At 34.6% G+C, this 13,382-nt stretch overlaps 2 protein-coding genes across 2 annotated transcripts in view; both read right to left on the bottom strand.

Annotated features, from left to right (window-relative positions):
* LOC125257218 (dynein heavy chain domain-containing protein 1) overlaps positions 1 to 4,134 on the bottom strand; it is a 35,510-nt gene extending 31,376 nt beyond the window's left edge. Inside the window, 6 exon segments of the mRNA XM_048173687.1 lie at positions 1,725 to 1,881; positions 1,985 to 2,095; positions 2,191 to 2,394; positions 2,513 to 2,680; positions 2,770 to 3,211; positions 3,752 to 4,134. Coding sequence (XP_048029644.1) covers positions 1,725 to 1,881; positions 1,985 to 2,095; positions 2,191 to 2,394; positions 2,513 to 2,680; positions 2,770 to 3,140 — 1,011 coding nt within the window. The 5' untranslated portion in view covers positions 3,141 to 3,211; positions 3,752 to 4,134.
* A 154-nt stretch (positions 4,135 to 4,288) lies between these two features.
* On the bottom strand, positions 4,289 to 11,071 carry zgpat (zinc finger, CCCH-type with G patch domain). Its single transcript, XM_048172184.1, is given in 8 exon segments — positions 4,289 to 4,800; positions 7,554 to 7,959; positions 8,061 to 8,183; positions 8,699 to 8,866; positions 9,117 to 9,201; positions 9,203 to 9,251; positions 10,478 to 10,863; positions 10,865 to 11,071. Coding segments are annotated over 8 exon segments (1,518 nt in total). The 5' UTR covers positions 11,027 to 11,071; the 3' UTR covers positions 4,289 to 4,661.
* Between the last annotated feature and the right edge of the window lie 2,311 nt (positions 11,072 to 13,382).

Below are 13,382 nucleotides of genomic sequence, written 5' to 3'. Positions count from 1 at the left end.
AATCAGGAGCTTGCTCTAGTAGTGACATGACGTAGCGAGCTGAAGCAGAAATCCGAAACAACATGGAGGACAAAATCATTGTCGCTGTACATCTTCATACTTTTATAGAAACAGGAATAAAAAAGATCTTGCTTGAAAGGAAGTGAGTGAGGAGGCTGGACAATCTGGCAAGTTGTAAAAAACAGTCTTTACTCAATTTGAGCTACATAAATATACATATTGAGACTACAAGCTTGCTAAAGCCGACCAATTGAGCTTATTCGCTGTAATTTCCCCGCTGACAAGTTGTGTTTATTCAGAGGAAGTGTGCAGAAAGAAGTGGAAGAGTCTGGGACACATAAAGAAGCCGAAGAGCCCCTCTCATGACGCGAATTCGCGTCTTTTGTGAAGTGAATTTCACGCGCGAATGAAGCGAGTAAACTCAAAATGTTCAAGCGCCCAACTAACGCGAATAGCGTGATTTATTTGCGCAAGTCGCGTCTGGTGTGAACGCACCATTATAGTGGACTTCAATGGCCTCCAAATGGTTGCAGCTTCAAATGGCTTTAAATGATACCAGACGAGGAATAAGGGTCTTATCTACTGAAACAATCAGTCATTTTCAAAAAAAATACAACTGTATATGATTTATAAACACAAATGATCGCCTTGTACGTGCTTCCGCTTTCCGTATTCTTCAAAAAGCTTATGCTGTATGTCCTACGCCTTCCCTATTCTACTTACGGAAAAAAACTAAACTGGCGCCATGTTCGTTCCGTAAGTAGAATAGGGAAGGCATACAACATATTTTCATCAAAAACCTTAATTTCTTTTCGACTGAAGAAAGAAAGACATGGACATCTTAGATGACATGGGGGTGCGTAAATTATCAGGAAAATTTTATTTGAAAGTGGACTAATCCTTTAAAATTGATCAGCGCACAAAAACAGAAGCTCAACCGTACTTGTTTGACGCGCGAGAACAAACCTCATTGGTTCTTGCGAAAGCTCAAACATGCTGTGTAACACACGAGAATGAACCTCATTGGTTCTCGTGTGTCAAGCAAGCATGCTTGAGTTACCATTTACCATAACTGATGAATGTTTATATGTGAATAAAAGCTTAAATTAAATATATGGTCATCATAGAAATCGATTGTGTGTTTTAGAAAATTTGGACTGAACCACTCAATTCATATGGATTAGTTTACAATCTCTTCATGAACTTTTTGAACCATCAAAGTGGTAGTTGCATAGACTGTCAATGGAAAGGGACAGAAATCTCTAAGGCTGCGTTTACACAGCAAATATTAATGCACAGATCTGATCTTTTGACAATATCCAATTTTTTGTCCCGTCTGTTTACATTCACTTTAGATTTCATTAAAAATATATTCATTTGTGTTCGGAAGATGAAAAAAAGTCTTACAGGTTTAGAACAACATGAAGGTGAATAAATGATGACAGAATTTTCATTTTTGGGTGAACTAACCCAAAAATGAAAATTCTGTCGTCATTTATTCACCTCTGTGTCATTCTGAACCTGTGTGACTTTCTGTCTTCCATGTAAAGGCATGTCAATATTCAACTACATTGGTCAATATTCAACTAACATTGTATGGAAAAGAGCAACTTGAACATTCTGCTAAGTAACTCCTTTTGCATTCCACAAAAGGAAGAAAGTCCTAGAAGTTTTGAATGACATGAGGAAGAGTTAATTAGCGAAATGCAACTGTTATACCATACCATATCAAGTATTGCAGCACGGCAATGTAGGAAACTATGTAAAGAAACTTGAGCTGTCTGATTCTTTTCCAGGAGTGCGCTTTGGAAATCTAAGAGTGTGTAAGTCCTTAAATCATCCCGTGGCAGCCAAGTGACTTGCTTTAGCTCCTCAATTAATCTAGGAAAAATAAAAGGCTTGAGATAAACAAAATGTAAATATTTATAGCAACACAAATCTTTAATTTCAATTTCACTTTTAACATGTCTTGGGGGACAAAAACCTGGAGATTTGTAATAAGCCATCTCTGAACTGGGGCACTGCTGTCAGCAGCTGAGATGGAAGGCAGTCAATCCTGCGTTCGACAGTAACCTTGTGTACATTTCTGTGCCATCTAAAAAAATTGTCAGTTAGATAACTGCTTGTATAAAGGTCTGTATAATCAGACATTCCAAAGTTAACAGAACATTAAAACTAAAGTTAAGTCACCGTTTGAAGGTCTTGCGCAGTAAATAATCTCTGAAAAATGGGATGCTTCTTACAGCTCCCCAAAGCACAGACTCTCGATACCACTCTGCCAGGGTCCTGAGTTCAACACAGAAGCCATCCTGCATATGTATTACAGTTGTGGGGGAGAAGGTGTAGTAATCTGCGCCTGCTGCACTGCGAGAGACCACTCTCAAGTCATATGGCCTGAAAAAGAGCATATAAGTTATTTATTTTTTTTTTATTTTTTTACATATACTGTATGTATAAAACTGAAATATTGTACTGCAAATAAATTATTATATAAAATAACTATGACTGGCACCTGTGAGGACCATCTTCAGAAGTCTTCAAATAGTAAAATTCACGTTCCCCCAGATGCTTTTTCTTGGCTAATATCTCAACTACCTCAGTTCCAGTGAGTGGTTTGGGTTTGCACTCTTTCCCTGTTTTAGTCTTTTCCTTTGGGTCTGCAAGCTTCTCATGTTCAGCACTTGGAAAAACAGACAAGCTATTTACAATCTTCAAAGCAAAACAGAGAATAAGTGAATGAATGGAATAAGTTGGCAATAGTCAATTTACCTGAAGTGTCCGACATTTGAGGGCTGACAGGTTTCTTTGACAGGTGTCACAAAACGGGGTCCTTCGTTCCACACAGTCTCTCTGACTGCCAGTCCAGTGCCCATCTGTGATACCAGCTGAGGTAGTTTAACAACAGACAGATCATTTTGTGGTGGAGACAAGGTCCTGAAACTGAGGGCGCGAAAAGGTGAGGGTTCACGCTTAAAAGCTGGTGTGGCAATAAGAGATTGACGACTTAGCAGTCGAGGCTGAGAGGCTATAAGATCAAAACTGCAATCTGATGAGCAGTCGGGCCTGTTTTCTCTTTTGCTTTGGGTAATCGCAGGTCCTGTAAAGACATTTCCTTGAGGTTCTCTCTTGGGTGATGACATGGTGAAGTCAGTTTGAGATATTACTCATTGCACAATGAACTTGTGAGGAAGTCTGTGAGGAAGCCCATCTTCTGACAAAAAAAGAAAAAAAAAAGAAGAAAAAAAAAAGAAGAAAAAAAAAATCCAGTTTCATATTGTCCTGTCAACATGAATCAACTGTCTATAGATAATATATTATAATGACCACTTAATACTGGATTACTTTAAGTAAAATAAAACGTCCAAGACTACATTTCAATTAGCCTAAGGGCTACAGTTTTTAGAGAAAACTTTTATCTAAAATAATTAAAATTGTGTAGTTTGTGTAACTCGAAGCCCACAGGAGCACATTAAATTAACGTAAAAGCACACGTAGGCTATAAGTACACTACACTATGTTAATACAAATATGTTCTATTGTCATTTTCAGTTTATACTTAACAATACTTTCTATCCTACTAAGTAACTTATGTTGCTTGGATACAAAGAACGAGAAACAATAAGAAAGTTTGTTGACGAGTCAGACAAAAAGATAACAACGCTGTTGTTTTGCTAGATTGGTGAAGAAAAATAAACATTCAACATTATTTTTTAAATATAAATACATATGTAGTGAAGTAAATTTGTCCTACCTGGGATCAAATCTCAGCACATCGGTGTGTACTAGGCCAACTCACATTCTGTTCCCATGGGAACAGCCGCAAACTCGATATTCTGTCTATTAACGGTTACAATAAATATTGTTCGCCGTAAATTTCTTATTTGGCAAATAAACGATCATGTACGAATATAGAACAGATTCATGCTGCAGGAAAATTAAAACTAACATTTCAGAAAAGCCCCATTTAAAGGGACCTTGGAGTAAATCTGTTGACAGTAGCCTACATGAATGATTACGTGCTTAGAAATGCTTTAACATTAGAAATGGCAAATAATAATATTATTAAATTATGTATTTACATTTTTTACTGAGTCTAAAGGCTCACCGCTAGTTGCAGTTATTATCCCTATGTGAAGAAAAAAAAATGGATGTATTGCTGCTCTTACAAAAGTTAGTATTATAAAATAGTGTAATAGTGTTTAGTCTCTTTCACAAGGTATTTCTCTATGAAGGCTTACTGTGGTGTCTGATCCATTAATCAGCATTACTGACCGACATTTTAGATGGATTAATAGTTTAACAAAAATACTGTCCTTTTATTGTGGCTTAAGCTTTCAGTTTTACACCCAGAAAATTAAACTCTCCAGAAACGTACATGAACCACGTTGTTTATAGTTGTGCATCCAAATGGACTGAATCCTTAAAATTAACATTGAAATAAAAAATAAAAAATGAATCAGAATTTGAATTTCACATGCCATTCTTTATGTGACATCTGATATTAGAGACCAAGATTCTAATAGGCAATGAACATAAAAATACATTTCACACATTCATTATGTAGAATTTTTTAATACCCGATTAATGTTTAAACACACTAAAACAAAATCCCAAATAACAGTATATATAAAAAAAAACAACAAAAAAAAAAAACAGATTTGTCAGAATTCGGTCATTTTCTTGTGTGTGTCTGCTTTCTTTTGCTCTCTCTGGATGGACTGTTCCTGAGCCTTCAGCTGCTCCAGCAACTTGCGGGAAGCATTGAGCTTCTCTTCTAATCGACTGACCACTGTAGCATCCCTGAGGACAGAGAGGAAGGAAAGACTTAAAGAAACTGAGAAAGAGACAAAAATAACAGTGTTGGGGAGTAAAAAAAAACTAAAAGCAGCAATACGGCTAACTTCACTTTTTCAGTAGCATGACAATGGCTAATTAACAGCAGTTTTTGCAATTTTTGGAAATCTGTATCGTATGAGCAGCTTTATGGCAGAGCAAACAGAGGTAATCAAACATGCTCTCCAAAAAAATTGTCCTAAAAAGTCTGACTCATTTTAATTGTACAACTGTGAGTTTATTTCTCTAATTCATTCAATATTCGTATATTTATCAATATCTATTCACCCAGTTTGTATGGACAACTTATTTAAATGGTTTAAATGAAAGAAATGAGTCATCAAAAAGTCTGACTCATCAAATTGGTTCAACTCAATTAAATGATCTACATTCAAAAATGAGTCGACAGAAAGTCTTAGGCTGCATCTGAAATCGCGTAAGACAAAAGAAGAATGTCTGAATTCAAAGTACTCATAAAATAGTAGGCAAGAAGTACCCGGATTACCTACTACTTACAGCAAGATGCTGAAGCATGCATACGATTGACACTTTACTATCCCATGAGGTCATGGGGGAGGATTTGTGAATGACAGTGAAGCGACACAACTGACACTGCTAGGTCACATGATAAATGACAATATGGCCAATGTAGTACGTCCAGATTACATTCATACTACACACATTTATACTATATAGAATGTACTGTTTTAGCGCTTGTGAAGTAATTACTTATTCAAAATAAGTAGTTATTTTTTTGTTTTTGCACACAAAATGTATTCTCATCGCTCCATAAAATTAAAGGGATCCTATAATGCCCCTTTTACAAGATGTAATATAAGTCTGGTGTCCCCAGAATGTGTCTGTGAAGTTTCAGCTCAAAATACCCAACAGATCATTTATTATAGCTTGTTAAAATTGCCACTATTTGGGTGTAAGCAAAAACACACTGTTTTTGTACGTGTCCATTTAAATGCAAATGAGCTGCTGCTCCCGGACCCATTTCCAGAAGAGGGCGGAGCTTTAACAGCTCACGCTTCGGTTGCTCAACAACAACAAAGCTGGAGAATCTCACGCAGCCAAAATGTCAATGCTCGGTAATGGTGTTCAGCCTTACATCATTCAAACCGGAGTCGGACACTGATGGAGAGACTCAGGAATGCAAATGGATGTTTCTGAATGGTTAGTGGATAAATTTATGTAGTTGCTGTGGGGTTGATGGTGTGGAACGATATGAGGGTGAGTAATTAATGACAGAAATTTAAACATTTTTGGGTGAACTGACCCTTTAAATTGTTTAAATGAAAGGAAATGAGTCATCAAAAAGTCTGGTTCGTTTGGACAACTCATCTGAATGGTTTAAATTAAAGAAATTAGTCATCAAAAAGTCAGATTCATCCAATCGGTTAGTTCAGACAACTCATTTAAAGGGTTAGTTCACCCAAAAATGAAAATTCTGTCATTTATTACTTACCCTCATTCCACACCCGTTCGACCTTCGTTAATCTTCAGAACACAAATGAAGATATTTTAGTTGAAATCCGATGGCTCCGTGAAGCCTCCATAGGGAGCAATGGACATTTCCTTCCAAGATCCATAAAGGTATTAAAAACTAGGGCTGGGCGATATATCGCATCGATTGACCTTCGTTAAGCCGGTTCTGATTTCAGAACCTGCTTTCAGATGGAGCGGCATTTAATGAAGAGCCGTATCACTTAAGCCACGCAATATCGCGTTCATTTGAGCCGATTCATCTGATGGCTCCGTGAGGCCTCCATAGGGAGGTACTAAAAACATATTTAAATCGGTTCATGTGAGTACAGTGGTTCAATATTAATATTATAAAGCGATGAGAATATTTTTGGAGCGCCAAAAAAACTAAATAACGACTTATTTAGTGATGGTCGATTTCAAAACACTGCTTCATGAAGCATCGGAGCACAAATGAATCAGTGTGTCGAATCATGATTCAGATCGCGTGTCAAACTGCCAACAGCTGAAATCATGTGACTTTGGTGCTCCGAACAGCAGATTCGACACACTGATTCATCTGTGCTCTGATGCTTCCTGAAGCAGTGTTTTGAAATCGGTCATTATTTAGTTTTTTTGGCGCTCCAAAAATATTCTCATTGCTTTATAATATTAATATTGAACCACTGTACTCACATGAACCGATTTAAATATGTTTTTAGTACATTAATGGATCTTGAGAGAGGAAGTGTCCATTGCTCCCTATGGAGGCCTCACGGAGCTATCGGATTTCAACTAAAATATCTTAATTTGTGTTCTGAAGATTAACGAAGGTCTTACGGGTGTGGAACGGCATGAGGGTGAGTAATAAATGACAGAATTTTCATTTTTGGGTGAACTAACCCTTTAAGGGTTTACATTCAAAAATGAGTCTTTAAAAAGTCTGATTCATCTTAACGGTTAGCTCGGAAAACTGAATTTAAATTCAGTTTAATACTGCTGTTAATCACTCAATTATATAAATATGGTGATTTGGAATCATTTAAATTCAAACTAAATGATTTGTTCAACTCATATGAGGAAAATAATTTTTATGTCCATATATCCCCAATCAGCTTAAAATTTTCAAAAGAGCAGACAGCAGTTGAACTGCTCTCGCAACACTGGTAAGAGTAATATTGAGAAAAGAAGGGATTATGGAAAGGGAAAGATAAAAAATTGTCCGAGTGCAAAAGAAAATGAGGAAAGCATACCTTCCATTTCGTTTACTAAGAGACTTAGTGAGTTGCTGGATCTCCCTTTCCACTTGAGTGACTTTCTCCGTGGCCTGGAACAGACGAACATTCAGTGAACGTTTAATGCTCTTTCCGCCCCTGTAGGCCTCTGCACCAGTGACGGATGAGCTTGATGAATGAGATGCAGGCTGAGATCCACCACCAAGCTTAGAGTTCAGGAAATCAAAAACATTGTGGCGTGTTGATGTGGAGGCCTTCCTCTTCCTCTGTTTAGCCTTTGGTTTACGTGAGGCTGGGTTATTCTTAGCGATAGCGGCTGCAGTCTTTCTCTGAGTGAGCTCAGCACATATGTCCAATGAGCGGCCTTTGGGAAGAACCACTGCCTGAACTGGCTCTACACGACCAGAGAGGGTTTTCCCCAAACCTATGCATACAAAGAGACACTTGCTTGCTACAAATGTATGAACGAGACAGAAAGATCTGTTCTGATGGTTTTTAGACTGGACGTCTGTTATAGTCACCTACCTTTACCAAGCTCATAACCCATTTTCAGCAAGAGCTTGGAGCCAATGCCACGTGTGTGAGCCTCCCAACCGCAAAACTCTGCACGGTTTACCTGGGCCATATCCTCCTCCATTGATGATATTACTGTAATGAGATACAAAGTCAACTTGATTTCAACAATACCCTGTAAATGTGTTGAAGAGCTCGAAATCTAAGCATCTGTATTTGTGTATGGGCAGTGAATTCCAGCAACCTGCACATCTGCTCTATTAATTGTTAAACTGCAGGTAGACATGATTAATGTTAATTCATCTGACCCTTAAATTGAGCTGACATTTTAAAAATTATTCTGCAAAAAGTAAATGGAAACAGTTAACATCCACAATGACATTCTTTTAATTGTAATCTGATCATAGATGGGTAAATCTCACAATAATAAATCCAATCCACACTTAAAAAGGGAACATAATTAGAAATTATATTTTCCATAAAGAAATTACTATTTTAGTACCATTATTTTTAAGCAAAATATAATTTATTTATTTTGATTTTGCAGAGAAATAAAACCTAGACAGAGATTCTCATATATTTTCCCCAGACTGTGTGCATTCCGGTGTGTAATGTACATCCCAGGTAATGGTGTGATTGCGCTTTAGCACCTTTAGCATAGCCGGCATCACACTGATCGGTATCATCCTCAGAGTCCGACGAGGAAGAGGAGGAACCATCATCCTGACGAAGAGGAGGAATGATCCCATCAGCCTCCAGCACAGCCTCTTTCAACAGCAGCGAGTCAAATTTCACTGTGTAAAAACCACCTTCAATCTCTGGAAACAAAGAAGCAGAACCTTTAATGTCTCGCACTGTTTTACCAGATTGAGTGAATGTACTGTTGCATTTCTGTACAGTCTATAATTGAAGGTGCTATTTTCCATGAAATTTCCCCTTGGGGATCAATAAAGATTCTCTCTCTGTTTTGTAAACTGTAGGGAAGGAAACAAACAAATGATATAAATGTAGCAATATCTGTTCTTCCTTTTATTTTTGTTGTTAGTTGTCAAAAAACTAGTATTGTACCTGATATTCTGGCTGGATACCAGATGCCATCTTCATGCTTGGCCAAACACGCAGAGCCCGACTCCATGTTACTGATGTCAGCCTCCTAGGAAGTCTCTGAGCTCTGATACACACACCACCTCACCATGAGAGAACCTGATAAACACACACTAGTCATGACAGTGTGTCAAGATCAATGTGTTTCTTAAAATATCAGGTAACTTTTTTTATGAAAAGGCAGTTAAATTAGTTTGTTAAAATGTATGTGGTGCAACTCCCCCCAAAAATATTATATTTTTAAATTAAATTATTAGAATATATATATATATATATATATATATATATATACACACACACACACATATTATACATATATATATATATGAGAATATATATATATATACACATACATATACACACACACACACATATATATATATACATATATAAAATAAAAAGTATTTTTATATATAAATGGCATGCATTTAATAATTACCTAAATAAAAAAAAAGTATTATTTTTATAAAACATTTAATAATAATATTAAATAATAAATAATTAATATTAATAATATTTTAAAGGTAAAAGAGTATATATATATATTCATACATACTCTTTTACCTTTAAAATATTATTAATATTAATTATTTATTATTTAATATTATTATTAAATGTTTTATAAAAATAATACTTTTTTTTATTTAGGTAATTATTAAATGCATGCCATTTATATATAAAAATACTTTTTACCTTAAAAATATAATTAAATTTTTAATTGAAAAAAATAATACTTTTTTAAGTAATTACTAAATGCATGGTAATCATAATACCTTGAAAATTAAAATGTACTAATAATTACCAATAATTATTTTTAAGTAATTATTAAGTGTATGATTTATAAAATGTATTATATAATTGTAAAGTATTATTTATAAAAATATTTATAGAAAATAAATTAAAATAAATTAAATTAAATTAATTAAAATAAATTAATTAATATTTAAATTTAATTAATGTAGGTTATTTTGAAATATGCATTATTTATAAAAAATAAATTTTACTTTGAAGATATTTAAAAGTTTTATTAAAATAATGATTAAGATGTGTTAAGTCACATGAATTAAATGTGTAAGGAAAACATATTTTTATGTTTTACCCAATGTAGGCTAATTTAAACTTTTGTTGAAAATGGTGCATTGGTGCAGTGGTTTTTTCAAAACCTTTTTTTTTTTTTTTAAATGTTTACCTCTTACTGTTGAAAGTTTTATATCTGGCAGTCAAAAAAAAGAAGTCAAAACTGCCTCCACAAGTTGCATACCAAGTTTACATTAAACTTGAAAATAAAAAATGTGTAAAAAAGAAAAACTCATAAAATGAAGCACCTGCAGTTGTCCATGAAACGGCACTTTCCCTCAAGGTAGAAGCCGCAGGGTTTCATAGATTTGTTTGTGGGATGAAGGTAAAGCACCCGGACTTGAGCCTCTTCTCCTTCTGGCTCTTCGGGGCAAACCACCATGGCGTTATGGTACTCTAGAGTTCCCCATGAGGTACGGTAAGGCGCACATACCTTAGTTCCACTAAGTGGAAAATCCTCCTCTTCCTCTTCAGGTTCAGTGTTTTGTTTTACCTCAGCAGAGATCCCTGACAGTTCTGCATTGAAAGCAGCAAACTCATCATCCAAAGCCGTTTCTTGAGTAACCGATGTGGGATTTTGGTTTGTCGAGGGCTCCTCCAAAGAGGCCAGCAATTGGCTTTTTCTGACAGACAAGCAGGCTGGATTCTGTGAGCTCAATGAGCTGCTGCAGGTCCTCCTTGAGCTTCAGCAGGTCAGCCTGCTCCGCTGAGCCCAAACCAGCAGATAATGCCACCTCCACCTGCTGAAGCTGAGCGCTGTAGGTCTTGATGGCTTCTTCCAGACTGCTTTCATCCATAGTGAGGATCAGGCGCTTACATGACAGGAGCTCACTGTGGTAAAACTGCAGAATAGAGCAGGCAAATAAAGGGCTCGTGCAGACGTCACATTGTGCAAAACATATACGTTTTACAATTTCAAAAATAAACCTCCTAATTAAAAAAAAAAAAAATCTGTTATCATTCATATATATATATATATATATATATATATATATATATATATATATATATATATATATATGATATGATATCTCATGAGTGTGGTGTGGAGAATATGTAATGATGCCGGTTAGCTTTAAAGCTACGTTAGACAGCCCAATAGTTAGCACTCTCTAGCTAGTTTCCTGCTATCGTAATTCAAATATATGACCTTACGTTTGTGCCAGCCTAAAGTTGCTAAAAATCAGACTTACATTTTAAATCTTCCGATGACCGTGTTCGTAGCATTGTTTTGTTTCTGTTTGGACAGACATGGTGAGAATTTCTCTCACTGCGGCTCACTGGGAGTCATTCAACTTTGACCTCGCTTTCGTCATCGGTCAACGCTTCCTACATCCTTTTTCAGTAGTGCATGAATTCCATAATAAGAAATGTGGGCTTTTTTCAAACCTTTTTTTTTTTTTTTTTTTACATTTTATAAAGGTACTAAAAAAATATACATAAAGCTTTTGTAACAACATTAAAAAATAAAAAGTGCTGCAGCGAGTTTTAAAAGCACTGAACCCTATTTATTCTTTTTTTTTTTTCTGTTTATGTTGTTAATAAATATGACGGTGTAACGCCTCTTGTTTTTGTGGCACTGAATTAAAAAAAAAAAATTAATCAGTGCATTTAACTTTGGATTCAATATTTTGTATTGAATTGCTCTATACATAATTAGTACTGTGCTTAATAAAACGTTCCAATGGGAAACTATTACAAAATACAAAATATTACTAATTCCCAGACACTCCTTTACTGTTTAGTATGTTTTTTTAAGCCATTTGGTTAATGAGGACATGTATGTATTTATGTAATTTTTGTATGCATATATTGCTTAAATAAAAAAAAAAAAAAAAAAAAAAAAAAGGAAAAGGAAAAGGAAAAGAAAATAGTCACCAGCTTTGTTGTTTTAGCAATGTTTTAATGACCATCCATATTTATTTTTTGGTCTTTATTATGATACAAACAGAAAATACAGGTAAATATGTACACAAAATGTATTAATAATTCAGAACAAAATGGCTTCTTTAAGCAAAAATCAGTATTTAGTGTGACCTCCTGGACTTCTATCTTTTCAAAGAAGAAAATCTGAGAAACTTATATTTCTAAAGTTTTCTTGGCCTTTTAGTTCTTTTCCATTCCATTTAGGTTTAAGAAAGCCAGGTTCCTGCTATTGCTGTAAGGTGAGGTCACTAAATACTTGCCACTTTAGCCTATAGAAGTTGTTTTGTGTGTGTGTGTGTGTGTGTGTGTGTGTGTGTGTGTTTCTTCTGTTTTTTAATACTGCATATAAATTTCCTGTATGTTCTGGTTATTCTAATAAAGAGACTGAGAAATAATTATATTTGGTCATTATACCATTGCTAAAACAACATCTAATGGTGGCCTAAGACTTTTGCAGAGTACTGTATGTAATATTTTTCTAAGCAAATTTGATAACTATAAGCCCATACTGGGTTTTTTTTTTTTTTTTTTTAGTAAACTAACAATAAAATTGTATATCCAATCAATTTTAACTTCTAAAAAAGTTAAATGTTTTTATGAACGTGTTCATTATTAATAATGATATTATCTTAGCATCATACTTTGCGTTATATAAAAACAGTTCATGAATCGTTCATCAATACATTTTTCCTATGAGCTTTGTTTATATAAATGCATTCGGAAATATATCCTTTATTGTGAGAATATATTTTAATCATTATTTATGATTAAAACTATGGATGCTACTTACGGAAGAGGATTAGGGACCAAGCAATAATAAAAAAATAAAACCATCTCGAGATTAAAGTTGTTAAATTTCGAGAGAAAACTCGTTAAATTTCAAGAAAAAAGTCGAGATAAAATGTTGAGAATAAAATCGTTAAATTTCGAGAAAAAACTCGCTAAAATTGAGAATAAAGTCATTAAATTACGAGAAAAAAGTCGTTAAATTACATAAACAAATTTGTTAAATTATGAGAAAAATGTCGTTAAATTTTGAGAAAAAAGTCGAGTTGAAATGTTGAGAATAAAGTCATTAAATTATGAGAATAAAGTCATTAAATTTAGAGAAAAAAGTCGAGATAAAATGTTGAGAATAAACTCATTAAATTATGAGAATAAAGTCATTAAATTAATTTAACGAATTTGTTCTCGTAATTTAACGACTTTTTTCTCATAATTTAACGA

The sequence above is a fragment of the Megalobrama amblycephala genome, linkage group LG21 (genome assembly GCF_018812025.1).
Source record: "Megalobrama amblycephala isolate DHTTF-2021 linkage group LG21, ASM1881202v1, whole genome shotgun sequence".
NCBI lineage: Eukaryota > Metazoa > Chordata > Actinopteri > Cypriniformes > Xenocyprididae > Megalobrama > Megalobrama amblycephala.
Note: the sequence above shows the minus strand (reverse complement) of the source record. Positions and strands in the feature narration are given on the sequence as shown.